The sequence below is a fragment of the Neomonachus schauinslandi genome, chromosome 9, assembly GCF_002201575.2.
Source record: "Neomonachus schauinslandi chromosome 9, ASM220157v2, whole genome shotgun sequence".
Taxonomy (NCBI): Eukaryota; Metazoa; Chordata; class Mammalia; order Carnivora; family Phocidae; genus Neomonachus; species Neomonachus schauinslandi.
The window spans coordinates 10,915,623-10,934,867 of NC_058411.1; the positions used below are offsets into that span (position 1 = coordinate 10,915,623).

The 19,245-nt window shown below is 53.6% G+C and overlaps 1 protein-coding gene across 1 annotated transcript in view; it reads left to right on the top strand.

Annotated features, from left to right (window-relative positions):
- The window catches only part of ITPK1 (inositol-tetrakisphosphate 1-kinase), a 169,031-nt gene that overhangs the window by 112,030 nt on the left and 37,756 nt on the right, over window positions 1-19,245 (top strand). Inside the window, exon 4 of the mRNA XM_044917902.1 lies at window positions 10,498-10,615. Coding sequence (XP_044773837.1) covers window positions 10,498-10,615 — 118 coding nt within the window. The remainder of the gene's footprint in view (window positions 1-10,497; window positions 10,616-19,245) is intronic.

Here is a 19,245-nt window from a genome sequence, read left to right on the forward strand (position 1 = left end):
CTCCAGGACCCTACGAGGTTTTTTCATTCATTTATCGCGTCACAGAATCCAAGAGTCCTAGGACTTAAAAAATCAGAAAGATGTTATAAAAATGCATTATTCCAACCTACTTGTTTTATAGGTGAGAAAACCGAGATACAAATGATTTAAGTGGCTTTCAGAAGTATGCATGAAGTTAATGGCAGTGTTAGGACTTGAACCCAAATTTCTTGACTGTCTTTGCCTTAACTTTCACAGTGTCTTAGGGTCCTTGTGCTGGAATTGCGATCGGCCAGGTGCTGCTGGGCAGAAAGAGGTGGTCAGCCAGTGATTGGAAGGCATAGGCCTTGGCTGATGGTCGGGGACTGTTACATAGGTTGTGTACCGCACAGCTCAGTGGCAGACTTTGTGAATGGCATCCTGTGTGGCTGGACTTGGCAGTCTTGCCCCTGGTATGTATTGGATGCTGCTACAACCTTCCCTTGGCCCAAGGTTTAGCTGCATGAATCTCTAGCCCCAGTCCTATGCCAGACCTGGCTACCTCTTCAGATGCCTGGCCTGTGATTCTTGAGTAGCCATGGGTGCTTTGGTTTAGCTAGGGCCATGATAGGCTGCCTGGCACATTCTGTTGCACCAAGACACCTGGGTCTAGCATGGATTCCTCAGGACTCTCTGTGGTCTGTGGTTTTCTGTAAGGTGTAATGAACAGACAGGTATTTTGGGTGGTGCCAGGAAGGCTTTGCCTGGGGGACATTTGGCCCTGGCTTCAGTTGATTTCATGTCCATGAACAGTGGTTGATTTCATGGCTTCAGTAATCTGCCCAGAGGATTCATTAGTTGTCCTCCCCAGAAAGCTTTGCTCAGCATGGCTCATGACCTCATCCTCATGTGGAGCTGATCTCCCAGGAATGGGTTTCACTTTCTGCAGAAGCATACCATGGAAGGTATGATTGCCTGTGACACCATTTCATCTACTAGTCCTCTTCCCGCTGGTCCCACTCCTTCACTCAGCAGGTGTCCGCTGCAGGCATCCTGTGCGCTGAGCATGTGCCGGCCCTGAAAATCCTGCACATATCCTTCCCTCGGTGCTGTGTGGATCTTCATCCCAGAGGCCATTGTGGGCTCTTGCATCTGGTCATGTTGTTTCTTTACTCTCCTAAGAGTGGCTCCTTCTGGTTGTTGTTAGTTTGTCTTGATCCAGGGTCGGGAACAGAAGCAGAGACTCTGGCCCACTGTGGTCGCTCCTTGGGACCTTTGGGAGTAGAATGAACCAGGGCGGACCCTGGGGTGGTAGAAGGAGCAGATGAGGTCATGGTCTCATTTCTGCCCCTTCACCATGTGACCTCCAGCTAGTTTCTACTTCTTTCTCCTTTCTGAAAAGACTGGCTGGACTAAGAGACCTTAGGTCTTGCAAGGTCTGACCGTCTGTGACTCTGCTTCTGGGAAAGGAACTTGCAAAAGCTCCATTGCCATTTTTTCTTGGGTGCCTTACCTTGTGCTGGCACCAAGTGCCGTGTGCTTCATGGCCTAGGCTGGGGTTGGCTGACCATGAGAAAGACCTAGTTTTCTTTCTTTCACATACATTTTAAAAGAATGCACAGGAGGAATTCTGGCTGTCGCTAAAATTGAGATGCTTTTCCTTTAGCCAGGGCTCCCCATGCCTTGTTTTGCCGACTACAGGGCTCTGGAACCAGATGGCTTGGGTCAGATGCCATCTTGGCCCCTTCCTCACTGGGAGAGCCTGGGCCAGGTCCTGAGGTGCTTAGCCTTAGTTTCTCTATCTGTCAAAGGGGGCTGCTAATAGGACCTACTGCATAGGGTTGTTTTGAGGAATAAGTGTGTCCGTTCCTGAAAGTGTGTACAACACTGTCCAGTACTTGGTGAGCATTCAGGAAAAGTTAGCTGGTATCATCACCATTATTGCTGTAATTATTAATAATAACTCCTTCTGGCATCTTGCCAGGACCTCCATCACAGTGTTAAGACTTTAGGAACTGGAAGCTTCCTGTCTTTCATCCACCACTTGGTGTGGAAAGAGGGAGTTGAAAGGCCAGTCTTTGTGGCCATCAGCTGGAAGGGCTGGGCTTGGGTTGTGCTCTCAGGAAGAGTCAGAAGGGGGGAGATTATGCTGAGTAAGCCCAAGGTTACCTCTTTTCCCATAAAAGCCCGGTGAGTAATTTTTGACAGCCACAGGGAAGAAATGTCTGGTCTTTGCCAGCATTTGTTTGGTGACTAAGCACTAACGGAAACACACAAACTCTGACTCCTGGGGTCTTAGGAATCAGCCTGGTGTGTTTGTTCTGTGCCTGGTGTGTGGGGCTCGCCTTGAATGCCCATGCTTATCTAACTTCTGGAACCAAGTGATGATCAGGATTCTGAATCCCATTGGGGTTAGCACCAAAGTTTGTCACGATCCCCAAGTGATGGCTGCTGCGGCCCTGGGGAAGTGTAGTGGATGGCACCCCCTTTTCCATCCTTGATCTACATAGGAGGCTAGAGTCCCAGAGAGGGTAAGTGCAAGGCAGGCCACACTGCAGAGCGGGGACGGGAGCAGGTCCTTACTGTTTGTGTAGTCCAGTGCCTTTGTTCTTTCTTCCCTTTTTTTTTTTTTTTTTTTTAAAATACGTTGAAGAGAACACACACACACACACAGAAAACTACATATAAGCAAGCGGCTTCATGAATTTTGCAAGCCAGGTACACCGCGTATCTGCAACCAGATCAGACAGTAGAGCAGAGCTGCTTCCTAGAGCCACTCATGGGCTCCCCACTCCTTCCCTGCCTTTGCCCGACCTGCCCTGTCCCTTCTTTCTCTTTCCACTCCCAGTGAGGACCTGCCGTCCTCTCACATGACCTCTTCCTGGGGGTGGGGGGTAGGGAACAGGGACTCTGGAAGGAACGAGGCTGGTTACCAAACTAGAAGATGAACTTTCTCCAACAAGTTGAATGCTCTCAAATCCCTGTTCCATGAATGGCTTCCAGCCTGGTCCTCTCACACCACTCCTGGCCAGCAGGGTTTTTCTGGAACTTACTTCAGTCCTCTAGTTCTCCTCCTAGAAAGCTTCTCTGCCTCTCCCTCCAGCCTTCAGGTTAATGTGCAGAATGCTTGGCAGGGGAGCCTGGCACTTAGCTCACCCAGCCCTGCATGTGACTCCTTTTGGCCTTCACCATGCCGCTTCCTGTCCCACCTCCCTGGAGATGGAGAGTCCCAGAACATAGGCGGGGCTCATTCTCACCGCAGTGCTCACTAAGATTTCTCTGTAAGTGCAAATACTCAGGAAGCCTTCCTTCAGATATCCGGCCTCCCAGAGACCCGGTAGAGACTGCTTGGTCCACGGGAGGTCTGGGCAGCTCCCAGCCTCTTCACTCTCAACCCCCCACTGCTGGCCCCAGGCTTTGGTCCTCTCTTTCCTGTCCTAGACCCGCCCAACTGAGTTGTGCACAGGTTGTCCAGCACTTGGGTTCGAAATGGGTCCTTAGACTTTTCTGGGACTTAAAAAGCACTTTAGCCACGTGACTTGGGGTAGGTGACAGGGTGTGCTGCAGAGGCCTTGGGGTTGACGTTGTAATGGGTGGTTTTGAATCCTCGCAAAGCCCCACTGGTTGTATGACCTTGAGCCGGTCAGTTTGCCTCTCAGAGACTCGGTTTTTTCATCTATAAAATGGGAATAAAAATATAGTTGTTTACTCTATAGACCACAGAGATTGCTTTGAGAGTCACATCTAGCATTTTGTATGATTGTAGCTTTTGAAAACCAGAAAAATGGTTTATTTTGTATACCGTGGTGGATTGCTGTGATTGCTACCTAAAACATCCACGCTTGAGCAGCTGAGAAGTTTTGTGATCTTTTGCATTCTTACCCTAAGAATATCTGGTGTATGATCCAAGAGAAATGAAAACATTAGTCCACACAAAAACCTGTATACAAATGTTCATAGTAGCATTATTCGTAGTAACCCCAAGGTGAAAACAAACCAGATGCCCAGCATCTGATGAACAGATAAACAAATCCGGTATATCCACACAGTGGAATATTATTCAGCCACGTGTCACAGCATGGATGATCCTTGAAAACGTTATGCTAAGTGAAAGAAGGCAGTCCCAAAGGACTGCATTTGATTCCATTTATATGAAGTGTCCAGAATAGGCAAGTCTGTAGAGACAAAAAGTGGTTTCCAGGGGCTGGAGGGAATGGGTGAATTGAAGCTAATAGCTAAATGGCATGGGATTTTTTTTTTTTTTTCTTTTTGAGGTGATGAAAATGTCCTAAAATTAACTGTGCCGATGGTTGCACAACTCTGTCAACATATTAAATCCTTGGATTGTAAGCTTTTTTTTTTTTTAAAGATTTTTTATTTATTTGAGAGAGAGCACATGAGAGGGGGGAGGGTCAGAGGGAGAAGCAGACTCCCTGCTGAGCAGGGAGCCCGATGTGGGACTCGATCCAGGGACTCCAGGATCACGACCTGAGCCGAAGGCAGTCGCTTAACCAACTGAGCCACCCAGGCGCCCGGATTGTAAGCTTTAAGTGGGTAAGTTGCATGGTATCTGAAATCTATCTCAATAAGTCTGTTTCTTTTAAAACACCCCGTGAGGTAGGACCTGTGCCAGTGTCCAGTTAACAGATGAGGACTGAGGCTCTTGGAGGTGGAATCACAGGGGGGCAGGCAGGATTCTACCCCAGGTCTCGATGCCTCCGGCCCCCGTGCATGTAACCTTTTCACAGGATTGGCCTTCACCTTATAGAGGAGGAAGAGGCCTAGAGAGGAGAAGGCGCTTCCAGTGCTCCGTGTGGTGCTGCTGCTTCTATCCCAGTTCCCCCACCCTGACAGGGCAGATTGCAGGAACTGTCCAGTGGGCCTGAGTTGCCCAACCCTGCCATGGAGGTTAGAGGTTAGGCTGTGCCTGGCTGGTGGCCTTTTAGCGGCTGGGTCATGGGTGCCATGAGGTGAGGCTCTGCGCTAGGTCTGAGGCGGGCGGTGTCCTTGACTCACAGAAGCTCCTAATGTCAAGGATATAGTTTATTTTTTCTTTTCTTCTTTTGGTATCATATCTAAGAAACCACTGTCTTGATTCAAGGCCATGAAGATGTACACCAGTGCTTTCTTCTAAGAGTTCTATAGTTTGAGCCTTCACCTCATAGGATTTTTATATTAAAGGACATGCTTAAACCATGCTTTAAAAAAGCGCTTAAAATAAGCAATATTTTCTCAGCAGTGTGCACGTAGCCCAGCCGGTCCTAGGTAAATGGTGGCTGCTATTACTTAAAAATTACGGTGATGATTATTTTTATTTATTATCTTTTCCATAATTAATCTCTCACTGTGTTTCCCATCTGGCTGGCTGCCTCTTACTCCTTCTGGAAAGATAGTGTTGGTGTTTGAATCGGGCTCTGGCACAACCAGGGGTGTGTGCGGTTGAAGGAAGGGAGGACCTCGTTACTTCACCCCTTCCCTCCATTCTGTCCCCAATTATTTTGTTACAGAAATTTAAAAATACCTGAGAGAATGCTGCAACACCCTCCCCCGTACCGCCACCCAGCTTCACGAGTTAGCGACTTATGACCACTCTCGTTTTCGCTCTGCCTCACCTCCTTCTCTCACCATCCCCCGTGCCTGGTTACTTTGAGGCAAATTCCACGCGTCGTATTTAATCTGTAAATCATTTCAATATGCAGCTCTAAAAAATGAATAACCCATTTCTAAAAAGGGGCCTGCAGTGTTTTGGGGGAGTGGGCCAGAACGTCCACGACCTCGGAGAACTGAGGGGGCGGGAACTGGGCACAGGCCCTTCTCGCTACCCCTGGAAGGAGCCGGCTGGCACTGTGGGCTCTGCCAGGACCTGTCCACAGAGGGGTGCGCCCTACAGCCTGGCCTGCCGCCGGCTAGGGGATTGTGCGGTGCTCCGGGCGTCGGCAGGAGGGGTGATCCCGGCCAGAAGAGCCCTTTTGCTCACCGCAGGTGCAGGGCTGGCCTGCCCCGCAGTCTGCTGCATGGGGCACGGCAGGATGAGCTCAGAGATCTTGGGTCACGTTTGGTGCCAAGAGTCCACATGTTGTCCAATCATGAGAATCCTCTTTGTTTTTCTATCTACCAACTCCTTTCATGTCCGGGTCTTGTTGCCCACAGCAGCTCCCTGAGATAGGTTTTATTTAAAATGCAGGGGTGCCTTGGGGCACTTGGGGGGCTCAGTCGTTAAGCTCGTCTGCCTTTGGCTCAGGTCATGATCCCAGAGTCCTGGAATCAAGCCCCACGTCGGGCTCCCTGCTTGGCGGGAAGCCTGCTTCTCCCTTTCCTGCTCCCCCTGCTTGTGTTCCCTCTCTCGCTGTCTCTCTGTCAAATAAATAAATAAAATCCTTTAAAAAATGAAATAAAATGCAGGGGTGCCTGGGTGGCTCAGTCAATTTAAGTGTCCAACTCTTGATTTGGGCTCAGGTCATGATCTCAGGGTCAGGGGATGGAGTGTCCCGGGTCAGGCTCCGTGCTCAGCGGGGAGTCTGCTTGAGATTCTCTTTCTCCCTTACCCTCTGCCTCTGTCCCCACTGTGTGCATGCATGCATGTGCGCACGTGCGCACTCGCTCTCAGATTAGGTGAGTCTTTGGAGAAAAAAATGCACATTTTGCATACGAGGAAACAGAATCTCAGAGATAAACTGCAGTTTCTTTTTCATAGACATAGGGTAAGTGGAAGAGGCAGGATTTGAACTTGGGACTTCTGCCTGCATTTTCTGTTAGGTAAGAGCAAACTCTTGTGTCTCCCTGCTCATTTCCTGTCCATAAATGGAACTGCAGAGGAAATGGGATCTGTGGGGTTCATCCTATCCTGGTCCTCTCATTTGGCTCACATTCTCAGTGGGGAAACGTTGACTTCCCCCAGCCCAGCAGAGAGGGCTCAGCGTCCCTTTTGGCATCATCATCCCTTGGGCCTGGGAGTGGGGGGGTGGGGGGGGGCACCTGGCTGGCCTCTTCCCCTTCATCCCCTCAATAGTCTGTGTTCTCTAGCCCTCCTCCTGGCCCTCTGACCAGGGCTGTCTGTCTCTGCTCTCCCCCCTTTTCAGTCTGCTTCAAGCCGGGCTCCCCCTTGTTAAGGTCCAGGCTCCCTTTGTAGGTGTTATGCGGCAGGCGCTCTAAAGGAACATGTGTTTACCATTTGCCATGGAGACCGTTTGGGCCTTTCTTCTTCTGAGTGGTGATAAAATGGTACAGGGTGCTCACCCTTCCAGCAATTTGTTTGGTAATTCTAAGAGTCTTGTGAAAAATGCATGAGGCCTGTGGTACAATAGATAAGCTGAAAGGCTTGGAAGGAAATCCACTTGTGGATAGCGGGGTGATTGGAAAAACTCTTTCTTTGCCCTCTCTGTCCTTGTCCCGAAAGAGATCATGTTTAGGAATAATTCTTCTGTTAATACTGATGCTTTCATCCTGGGTCAAAAGCTTGTTGGCGCCTGCTTGTCAGATATTTTCCCCCTTGGTTTTTTCTAACTTCTTTCCCTCATGAGTTTGGCTTAAATTCATGTCTTAATGATTTGGAGTTCTCTCTTTAAAGGTCACTGCCCTAACGCATAAAAGTGGAACCAGATCCAGCAACTACTCAGATACTCTTCTTGGGACTGGGCGGGGGAGGGGGGGGGCGGGATTTTCGAGGGGGAGGAAGGAGTATGTCTGGACTTGAGGGGACGCACTTGCTGGGGAGACCTGGGCCAGCCCATCGAAGCCTGCATCCCTGATACTGCCTCCTTCCAGAAGGAAGGCCGCAAGCGTTCTCTGTCATGCCTCCAGCAGGTGGCTGTCCATCTAGTTCTAAAACAGCCCCCATGTGTGGCCCCGAAGCCTGCCTCCGTAATCACCAGTCCTCTGTTTTTCCAGTTGAGGCTTTTAAGTCACAGATGAGGGAACTGACGCCCAGAGAAGCCAAGTGGCCTGCCCAGGGTGACCCTGGAAGGTGGTAACAGTGGGAGCCTGGGTTTCTTGAGTCCTGGGCCCTCATTTTCCCTCTGTACCAGGTTGCTTCCTGGCATGTTGGGGTAGGGGAGGAACAGGGGGTATGGGGACAGTTCAGTGCTTTCAGGTCATAACCCAGAACATGAATTCATTGGCCAGGATTATAGATCCAGTAGGGCAAAGCCTAGAAAACTTTCATTTATTCGTGTGTCTTTAGTACTCTGCACGATGCCCTGAGCACTGCGAATGATGTGTAGTTTGTTGTGTGGATGACCTTTTAACATGAAGACAGTAATATGATTTCATATGTATGCAGGAATCTTGGTGTCTCACGAATGACCTACTCTTGAGGCAGTGTAGACCTGGGTCAAAGGAACAGTGTTGACAGGGGATAGTTGCTGATGGAGAGCCTGCCATGGAGAGATGTAGGCACTTACACGAGGCTGAGGCTGGAGAGAGTAGAGCTGGGCATGGCCCCTGGCGTGAAGGCAGTTCTGGATAAACCTTCCTTAAAGACACTTCTCAGCTTGTCTTCACGGCTCCGGTGGGTGGCAAACGTGGACTCGCCCACATCAGCTGCCAGGCTTGTTCTGTATAAGCAGGAAAGTGGGCCAGGAACTGAGCTGATGGCTGCCTCTCTCGGGAGGAGGAGGAAGGTGGCTTCTCTTCTGTGTTTATATCTATAGGATGGGTGTGCAGGGAGAGGGGCCAAGAGCGTGTTGGCCCCACAGAGTTCATGGGTGTGAGGATGGGAAGAAGGGCTCCCCATGGGCATGTACTGGCCACCCATTAGGGACAGAGAAGTTTTTTTAAACATTCAAAGAAAAAGATACAAATGAGCCCATAACCAGATACTCTGGTATGAAACACAAGGGGGGAGCAGATTTCACAGGAGGAGGAGATATAAATCTCTGGCTTTGTGTTGAGAGCTCTTAAAAATGATTACTAGGAACCAAAATAGGTTCACTGAAAAAAAGAGTAATTCCAAATGGCGCTTTCTTTTTTGTTGATAAGGCTGATTTGAAAAGAAGCATTGTGGCTTTTTTCTTGGCCTTTGCTGACCTTGCAGACTGATCTTGTAGACTGGGTGGGCAGGGGGATGAATTAAGCTGGTGTATTCATTCCCTGGGGTGGTCTTGACAAAGCACCACAAACTGGGTGGCTTAAAACAACAGGGATTTTTTTTCCTCTCACAGTTAAGGAGGCTAGACGTCTGAAGTCAAGGTGTCTGCAGGGTTGGTTCCTTCTGGAGGCACCGAGAGAGAATCTGTCCCATGCTGCTCTCCTGCCTTCTGGCGGTGGCCAGTGGTCCTTGGCAGGCATGACATTAATCACTGTCTCTGTCTTCAGATGGCCTTCTCCCTGTGTGTCTCTGTCCAGATTTCCCCCATCTTAAAGACACCAGTCAATGGATTAGGGTCCATCCTAATCCCGTGTGGGCTCATTTTAGTTTGCTTCCATCTGTAAAGACACTATTTCCAAATAAGGTCACACTCACAAGCACCAGGGCTTAGGGCTTGAACAGATCTGTTGAGGACACAATTCAGCTCACAATAACAACAGCTGGTTGCCTGAGCCCCTCTCTTGTTACTCCAGCATTCCATATTTTTGTTCTTAGAATCAGTGTTCGGGGGCCAGGCGGATGGTCCCATTTACTGCATCTGCCTGCTGAGCTGCTCTGGCCCACTGATGTGGCTTGGGCTCCCGTAGTCACAGAGGTGCCAAGTGGCAGGGCTGGGATCCTTGTGTTCCTTTCCTGGAGACATTTTGCCCAGTCTCTTGTTGAATTTTGTTAGAGACGGTAGTTTCTCGTTCCTCATGTGCCTTAGCGTTATTTCCCCAAGGAGATCCTAACTTCCTTAAAGGCTGATTTGGTCACAGCCCTGCTTGCATGTTCGCAGTCTACCCTGAAGCTAGTGGGGGGGTGAAGAAGCATGTTGCAGGGGTACCTCAGGGCTGGTTTCTCATCCTGCCTTCTACCCTCCCTCTCCTGAATCCCAGCATTGGTTCCGCTCTTGCTGGCCCTGCCCCAGAATCCTTATCCGTGCAGGGTGCTGGGCCACTCTCCTCAAGTGTCATCCATACGGGCAGCAGGCTGGTTTCAGTCGAGGCTCTATCCGGGGGCCAAACAAGCTGACCGGAACCTGCTTGCGCTCCTTTTGTCAGCTCTGTTTTCTCACTCTGGCCTCCCTTTCTCAGTTTTAGCTTTGTCAGGCTTCTCCTTCAGATCTCAGGGTGACTGCTGCCAGCTGCCCAGGCCCCTCAATGTGGGAGAGAATGATCTTGTCCCAGCATCCCTGGCAAGAGCTCTGAGCCTGCGTCTGATTGGACCGACTCGGGTCACGTGCCCTCTTCTGGAGCCAGTGGCCAGGGTGGAAGGTGCTGATTGGTCTAACCAGCGTCACGTGATCCTCCCCAGACAGTGTGAAGCCCCAGTCCGAAGTCAGGGTTGGTGGAGGGAGGGAGAGAGGGGAGGGGGATGGATGCCGTGAGGGTGCGTGGGATGGAATCTTGCGGAAACCTCGTTTCTGCCTCAGCCTCCCGCCTCCAACCGGAAGAGGTGTGTTTTCCTTTCAGGAATATATCGATGCGCACCCTGAGACCATTGTCCTGGACCCCCTTCCTGCCATCAGGACCCTGCTCGACCGCTCCAAGTCCTATGAGCTCATCCGGAAGATCGAGGCCTACATGAAAGGTACGGACACACGTGGCTTGGCCCCCGTGGCAGGTGGCCCACCTCTACAGGGACAGGGTGGTCATTGCATGGGGGGGAAGGGGGAGGACGGGGTGTCTGATCTTTTTTAAACCCTTTGGGGCAGGAAGGGGTTGAATTCCCCGGGGGCACACATTCTGGGGAGGGCCTTTTTCTCTCCTCCTCTGCCCAGCAGAATTAGGAAATAAAAGCCCCAGGGTGCTCTTTGGGAGACAGAGCGTCTGCAAGCACTTCAAGACGGTTTTGTTTTGTTGTCTTGAGCCCACAGAGTGATGAAGTGTCCCGACAACACAGTGGTTCGAGAGCAGGAGAGTGTGTAGAATAGCGGAGCAGTGGGCAGGGAAGGGGAGTTACGTAACTGGGCAAGGGAGACAAACAGAGATTGAAGGGCCTTTAGTCAAACACATGGAGATGTGTAACGTGGCGGCTGGACCTCGTGGGGTACGCTCTGTTCCCGAGGGCGGGAGCCTCCCGCTTAGCTGCAGGCGCTTTTCCAGCCAGCAACATCCCCTTGTCTCTGAGGACTCTTTCTCCCCACCTTCCTGGGCCGGGCCGCTCCAGAGGAGTTGGACTGCCTTCCCAAGGTGTTTGTTTATGTGAGAAGGGCTTTTTGGGAAAGATTCATGTTAGCAGTAACCTAGTTCTCTTTGCCTGGCCCAGGCGTGTCCCTGCTGAGAGTTGTTTAATTCTGAGGAGAAGTGCTTTGCCTGTGTCCTGGGGCCGTGTGAAGATCCACCTAAGGAGCGGGAGAGGCAGCCCCCACTCCTGCCGTCCAGACCATGAGTGTGGCCTACCCTGGCCCTTGACCTGGGGGGTGCTTGGCCTGCCCTTGTTTCGTGTGGTGGTGGGACCGGTGGGAAGAGTTTGGCTCGCCAGACCAGAGGCAGCCTGTTTGCAAGGTTAAGCCTTCTCCTTGCCTTCTCTCTTCCGGTGCCCATAGAAGTGGGTGTCCTCCCTGTTTTGCAGACAGTAGGGGAGACTGAGAGGCTAGCAGATGGGCCGACATCGCACAGCCTCTGTGTAACAGAGGCAGCATCCCACCGGGTCTCCCCGACTTGGGCTGTCAGCTCGTAGCCCCTAAGCTTAACTTACGTGTCCGCGGCCAGAGGGCCCTGCATCTAGTAAGCACCTGGCGGCATGGACCTTGTCCAGGAGAGTTGGCGATTCCTTGCTTCTCTAAGGAACATACCCTGTGGAAGAGCTGGGTGTTGGACCTGGCTGTCCTGGAAGGGGTCTCGAGGCCTGTTTCTGAGGGTGCCTGGCGTTCAGCAGGTGGCATGAAGCGTGACCTTCCTGGGAGGCCCCCAGACGGCAGGCCTTTTCAGCATGCCAGCATCCTTTCCCCCTTGGGCCTGGAATGGTCAGTGATGATGTCAACTTCCCTTCCCTTTGCATTCCTTCCCCGGGTCCGACTAGAACCTTCAGATGAGAAGGAAGATCTCTGTAGGGATGTTCTGGCCAAACTTTGGTTCTGGAAAGGGAATCCGCCCCTTCCCAGGAGTTGTGTGCATTGGACACCAACTGTGTGTGACGGGACAGGAGATGAATCCGATCCTGATGAGAAGGGCCGGGTCGTGGGAGGAGTTGCAGGTCAGCAGCCATGTGTCGTGTCCTCAAGTCCACAAGAAGAGCGATACGTACTGATGGGGTCAGGGAGGACACCACTGGGAGAGTTTTTTCAGAGCAAAGAGTGCAGGCTTTGCGGGGAGACAGACTGAGGTCGTATCTGGATCTGGCTCTTGCTGCCATGTAGCCTCGGCCAAGTCCCTTGACCTAGCTTTGCCTGGTCTCTGTTCAGATGTTGACAATAAGTGGTTTGTCCACCGGGCCTGCGGTTGAGATAACTGGGATGACATCTGATGAGCACTTAGCATGGATCCTGGCTCATGATGTCCCCTGGGAATGGCAGCTGCTGGCACATCTCCCACTATGATGGAAGGGACTGATCTTGGGGTCTCTCTCAGTTTTCATGGGTAGAGAATCAGGGCTGCGGTCAAGGAGGAGCGGGGGCCTGGAGTGTGAGTGTGCACAGTCGGGGAGCGGGGGACCGGTGACGGGTCGGACTGCAGTGTGCACAGGAAATAGGACTGTCCCCGGTGGGCAAGACTGCGGGTGGCAGCCTGGGCCTCCCAGACAGGACAGTGGCATGAGCAAAGTGGGACATGGCTGTGCCGTGGGGTGCTTGTGCATGCCTCACAGACCATTGGGTCAGTGTGGGGGACTTGGAATGCCTTGTGCTGTTGGGCACTTCCACCCACTGAAGGAGTGTGAGCTGGTGAGTGAGGACATGAGCATACGCTTTAGATCAGTGCAGACATGGCCTGGACACAGGTTCTGATGGCCATTACCTATATTCTGTTGTAAGGGTCACCCACACTGAGCCACACGTGTGAGGGGCTGGTGACCGATCCCCAGTGGGGAGAGAATCAGCCTCCACTCTGCTGGGTTCAAGAAACCTCAAACTCAGGTGTCCTCAGCTCAGGAGTTGCCTGCAGGATGGGGATGGGGGTGGGGAAGCCCCCTCCATGCTGGGCAGGAACGTGTTGACTGTAGAACCCTAATGGCAGGCTTGGGCCTAGGCCAGCAGGAATTGTTCTGTGGGTGGGCCGTGACCGCTGCGCCCTGGATTTTCCTTATCGTGCACACCGAGCTGGGCTGGTATTCTTCCAGGAGGGTGGGCAGAAGCTGGGATTTCCTGGAGCCTTTTCCTGACCCCCTCCCCACCCCCACAGCTGTTCTTATGGGAGCAGTGCTGGCTCTCACCTTCCAGCCTCCCAGAGCTGGGGCTGCTCCTCCCTGAAGATGCAGAGAACCTTCTCTGGGAGGCACATCCCCACATCCCCAGCACTCCTCCGCCCCACTCCTGCTATTCCTGGAGGCAGCCCTGTTAAGCATGCTGTAAATGGCCATAATTACCCTGTAAGTTCCCCAGACAATTAGAGCAGTCCAAGTGACACTGCTTTTGCGTTGAAGGAAGGGGCTTGCTGGAGACCTCAGGGTGTCACTGTCTTTCATGCCAAGGGGGCTCTGCCTGCCTCAAGAGAGCCTAGGCAGCTGCTGCGGGGATGTGCCCGGGGCTCCCTGCTCTGCGGTGGGGGTGGTGGTCTTCCAGGAATAGCGGCGGAGCATTTGGAGCAGGGGTGCACGCTGTCTCCATGCAGAGCGTCAGCTGTGGAAACAGGTGAGGGCTGCTGCCTGGAGCCCCCAGCTCCCCATCTGAGTACTTCGGCACCATCTTGGTTCCATGCTCCCAACGTTCATCCTCTTCTGGTTCAGAGCCTGGAGGGGAGGCAGGATTCTTTCTCCGCCTCAGGGACCCACCACTCAAGTTGCTGTAGCAACAGAGACCTGAAATAACAGTGGCTTAAATGAGATAGAACCTCATTTCTCTCAGAAAAGCCCAGAGGAAGGACCCAGACTTCTTCCAGCTGATCATTCTGTGATGTGAGCCTCCTGGTCCACGGTGGTGCTGCTAAAACTCCAGCCATCACATCCAGGGTCTAGACATAAGGGTCAGGAGGAGCTGAGGAAAAGGAAGCAAGGGGAGGTAGCCCTAGTTATCTTTTAAGGAAAAGCTCTGAAAGCCACAACATGGTGCTCTGTCCACACATCATTGGCCAGGACCGAGTCCCATACTGAGCTGTAAGGGAGTTGGGAAATGTGGGCTCTATTCTGGGCAGCCATGTGCCCAGCTAAAATTTGGGAGCTTTTTCACTGGAAGAAAGGGGAGAATGAGTTTCGAGGGAGAGCTAGTTGTCTGCCATCTCACCTTCTGAGAAGTGGGTTGCTACCTGGGGAATCCATGGGTGAATGACTCTTGGAATGACCGTTCCTCCTCCAGCTGCTGGGGGCTGTGGCCTCAGCCTGTGACTTTAGCAGTAAGTTCCTTCCACAGAGCAGCTCAAAGCAGCGTGAGGTCACTAGGCTTGCAGAGTGACCCCCCCCAGAGCGTTCTGGGCCACAGGGTTCTCTAATAGATGACTGTTTCTGGGCGGGGCCGCACCCACACCCCTTAGCCAGAAGCCCAGATGGCACTGAACCTGGATCCAGTGTAAACCAAGGGCAGGAACCTCCCAGAAATAGAACATTGCCTGGTACAGCTGGTACGGTCTTGGGGTGGGGGCAGGGGAGGCTGGGTCAACAAGTTGTGATTGCCGAGCAAGCATCTGCAGGCCTTTTCTCTCCCTGCCACCTGCTTTGCTGTACAGGGCCAAGATTTTGAGATGGAAGCCCCGAAACAAAGGCCTGGCTCTGCCACCCCAGGCTGAGCGATTCTGGGCAAGGTTGTAGCTGGCTCCTGAACTGGCCAAGAGTTCAAGAGAAACTGTACTGTGGCTGGAGGACACAGGCTGGTCTTCTTGGCCCGGGGGGTGGGGGTGGGCAGTGGCTGATGGAGGGTATCAGGCCACAGGACAGAGGGCTCAAGAGACCCTTCAGAGCCGATGACAGGTGGGTGACAGGTGCTCTGGAGGTGACAGATAGCCATCGGGACACCAGGCCTCCCTGGGGAGGGAAGTACACACCACGGATGGGAGCATTTCTGCCTGTGGTTTTATGGGAATTTAATTAGGGCTCATCTTGGAGGCTGCTGGGAAGCCGGATTGAAAAACGGAGTAATCTAGACAGCAAGTGAAGAGAAAGGAACATTCCTCAGAGCCTGGAGGACTAATTCCCCACAGAGCCTCCATTGGGCGAGGACTGCGGGGTGGGAGGGCTGTGGTGGAGCTGGGGGGTAGTGGTTGTCCATCTTTGGTGCATGGCACAGGCCTGTGGGTGGGAAAGGAGAGGCCGGGAGGGGGCTTGGAGTCAAGGCTTGGGCCGCAGACCTGCCTGAGTCCCCTGCGTCGTGTGGCCTGAGCAGGTCACTCTCCTGTCTGAGCTTGCTTTGTCAGCACGCAGGTGGGCCCCGGGGGAGCACCTGCTGCATGCCAGGCACTGTTGGGAGCACAGTACACGTGTGAGCTGATTTCTTCCGCACCGTGACCCGTGAGAAAGGTTCCACACTGAAGTGCACGAGCTTGTCCCTTCAGGCCGCAGAGCTCCTTAGGGGGCAGAGCTGGGATTTGAACCCAGCGCTGTCCGTCTGTGCTCTCAGCTGGTGTGGGTGTCCTGCCTCCACCCCCACCGTCCCTGACAGCAGGGACCGAGTGAGGCCGAAGCCCGAAGCCCCGATGGTTGTAGAGCAGGGCTCTGCTGCCTGGGGGCAAGTGTGCCCGTTCATGGCACTCTGGGGTGCCCTCTGGTGTTCAGGAGATGACGCTGACCACGGAAGGTCCCTGGGGGTCCGCATCGCAGAGAATCAGCAGCTCTGCTGCTAGTGTCGCGGACTCCCTGCCCCCTGGAGTTACTGAGGAAACGGGAATCCTGTCTGCTCCGTTTGAGAGCGGCCGTACAGGGTCATGGACAAGAACAGGCCTTGGTGCTGACAGACCTGGGCTCAGCGCCCCTCGTTTGGCCTGGGCGGTCACCGGGCCTCTCTGAGTAGGCGGCTCATCTGTCCCTGGGGGGTTGCCATCACCTCCGTGGGGGGCGGTGTACAGCAGGTCTGGCCCTATTCGTGGCAGTGGGTGTGGCCCAGAATTCAGTGTCACAGGTGATCAGGTCCCTCTCCTTGGTCCTGCTGGGTGCCCGGGTTCTAGGTGGGAGGTGTGTGGCAGAAGCTGGGAGTGGGTAGCAGGGCCTGGAGTCGTGGAGGACAAGGAGGACAGGAGTGAATGCACCCCGAGGACTGTTGCTCCCAAGGCAGCCAGCTTCCAGCCTGATTTTGTGCAGGAGGCCAGAGTTTTGGATCAGCCCGCCAAGAAAATGCTTCATATCTATCGAGTGGGCTTCTAGGGAGGCCTCGTGGTGCCTGCCTGCCTGTGTCTCCTTTGAGTGTCAGCCAGCCCAACCCACCGTGCTGAGGCCAAGGGGACAGGGCGTCAGGCCAGGCCCAGACCAACTCCTAGAGCCCGTGGCCGTGCGAGCAGCACAGCCTCTACAAGCTGTGATGGGGATGGGGACTTTGGGTGGGTGCTCAGCTCCCAGGTAGAGACCCTGTGTTCGGATGGAGGCGGGGGGTGGGGGGTGCTGCAGAGCAGGATGGTGGGTTGAGCACCATCTGGGGGCCAGGCTGAGGTAGGCATGTTCCCAGCATCAGGGGGCATCTGGGCCTGAACCCCGGCTCTGCCCTGGTGAACCTCCCTTTTGTGTCACCTGCCAAGAGGAGCTAGATGCCCTTCCGTGGGGAGCTGTGGGGATAATACTCAGGACCAGGCCTGGCCCTGGGTGAGCAGCCCCACATCTCCTTGCGGTGAATCCTCCTAGCACAGCTGTGCTCTTCCCCCGTTTCAAACCAGAAAGTGGCGCTTGAGAGAGGTGAAGCTTTCAGAGCTGCCAAGTCTTCACGTCGAGCTCTGAGTTGATTCCAAAATTGAGCCTTCTTTCTATAGCAGATGCGTTTTGCCGCAAATTCTCCGAATCCCACCCATCTTCGTGCCCTCTGCTGACCCTGGGTTGGGTCTGCTCCTGTCCCTGACTCCAGGTCAGAGGCCATACCCGCTGCATGGGCCTGGGGCCAGGGCTCCCCCTGCTGCTGTGCAGACACCCTGTCCTGTAGGGACTCTGCATCTCTCTCTTCTCCACCCACCTCCCTACCCGCTCATCCTCAGCCCTCAGAGGTCCTCTTCTGAGGTGAGGCTCTGCATTGCCCTCCCAGGGACCAACGAATCCCGAGAGTGTTTGGCCCTGCTGGTCAGACTCACAGTAGAGACTGAAGAACCCAGAGCACAGGGATGCCGTCCCATAGGCTCCCATCTGCTCACTGCCGGTCCCGTCACCTGACCCCCACAGGCCTAGGCCTGCTCATTCTCTTCCAGCCAGAGAGCTGGTTCCTTGGCATCTCTCCGCTCTGGCCTCCCTGGGGTGGGAGATGAGTGGTACCTTGGGGAACGAGCAGACCCCAGCCTGCTCTTCAGCAGCCGCCATCCTGACATACTACTGCATTCCAGAAGGCTGAGGGCGGCGCCCAGAGGGCAGTAGCCCCTCTTCCTTGGAGACGCAGACTCAGCTTTTGCCTTAGAGTTCTCAGGGTGCAGGCCTCCTAGTGCTGAGGCCCATAGACTAGTCCTGCCAGGTCAGAGATAGGGAGATGCAGTGACTCCCTCCGCGGGGAGGGTGCAAGTGTCCCCTTGCTTCTCCTCGTTTCCTAGAGTTATGCTGGAAGCCAGCGTCCCAAAGCTGGGATGTTCTGACTGAACGACAGCAGGCCGGCGCCCGGCTCCCCACCCCCACCTTGCCTTCATGCTGCCATGGCATGCCCGATAGGGACGCCCCCTCCATGCTGGTGCTGACCCTTTCTCTTTGGCAGTCCTCTGCCAAATTCCTCACTTCCTTGGCCACGGCCCAGGACACAGGACTGGAGGCTCCAGGGAGAGATTGAGGGAATGAAGTGAGCTCTCATGGTAACTGGTTGCAGCCCCCCTCCTCCCCCGCCTCCCAAGGAGACTCAGGTCCATCCTTGGAAAGAACTTTCCTGTTTGCACTCAGAGCTTCTCACTGGGCCTTCCAAGCAGCAAGACAGGAGCAGCTCCTCCATCCACAGGTGCCTCCCTCTAGCTCCATCTAGCTCAGTGTCTCTGCACGAGCTACCAGGCTCCTTGCTCGTCTGCTGGCCCACAGACCCTGCTGGGAAGCCCTGTTTCCTCCTGACCCGCAGACTCACCCCTCCACCCCTCCTGAGTGACCCCACCAGGCTCTGATGGCTCCTCCAGGCCAGTCCTTTCTTCCCTGCAAATAATGCAGGGCTGCTCCTGGGTCAGTTGGTGAGTCAGACAATGTTTCTCTTTGAGACCCTACCTCTCTTTTCCGGAGTTTCTTTCCTTTTGCTGTGATGACCAGACTTGAGACTCCCAGGAGCCTGTCCCCCACTTCCCCCATCACACTCAGAGTCTCCCAGGTCCCATGTAAGAAATCTCAACGGCTCTTCTCTGGGACAGAGAAAACATACTTGTTGGTCAGGTTGATCAGAAAGTGTCAGACACTAGGCATTTACACTTCAGTGTGAATTTAAGGCCCACTTAGTGTCTTTGCAGCTGAAAGAGATCTTGAGCTCTCAGTGCCTCCGAAGCTTCTCTGTATCTTTAAAGATGAGGAGAGGAGCCCAGAGAGGTGGTAGGACTGACCCAGTACCCCTCGATGCCTTCTGATTCTCAGTTCAGTGCTCTTTCCACAGGACCCGCACCTCTGCAGCAATCTTCCCAGAAGCACTACAGGTCACACTGCCTGGGTTCAGGTGCTGTCCTGACCCCTCACTGCGTGTATTTAGGCGAGTTATTTAATTGTAGGGGGGATAACGATAGTAGCATTTTCCTCATACGGTGGTTGTAAGGATTAAACGTGGTTGTGCATTTAAGGTATAAATATTCTGAAGATGGTAATTTTCCCAGGTGACCCTGCATTGTGTGTTTCAGACCACACCCTGAGTGTCGTGACCCTACCAGTCTTGGGTTCCTGCACTTGTTTAGTGCTGGATTTGTGCTGGCCTCCTGGATTGTGGACCTCGTGACCCCCATGAGACTAGGCCCCTCCAGGGCAGTGCTCCCCTCCCCGTCCATCCTCCCTGAACACCCAGC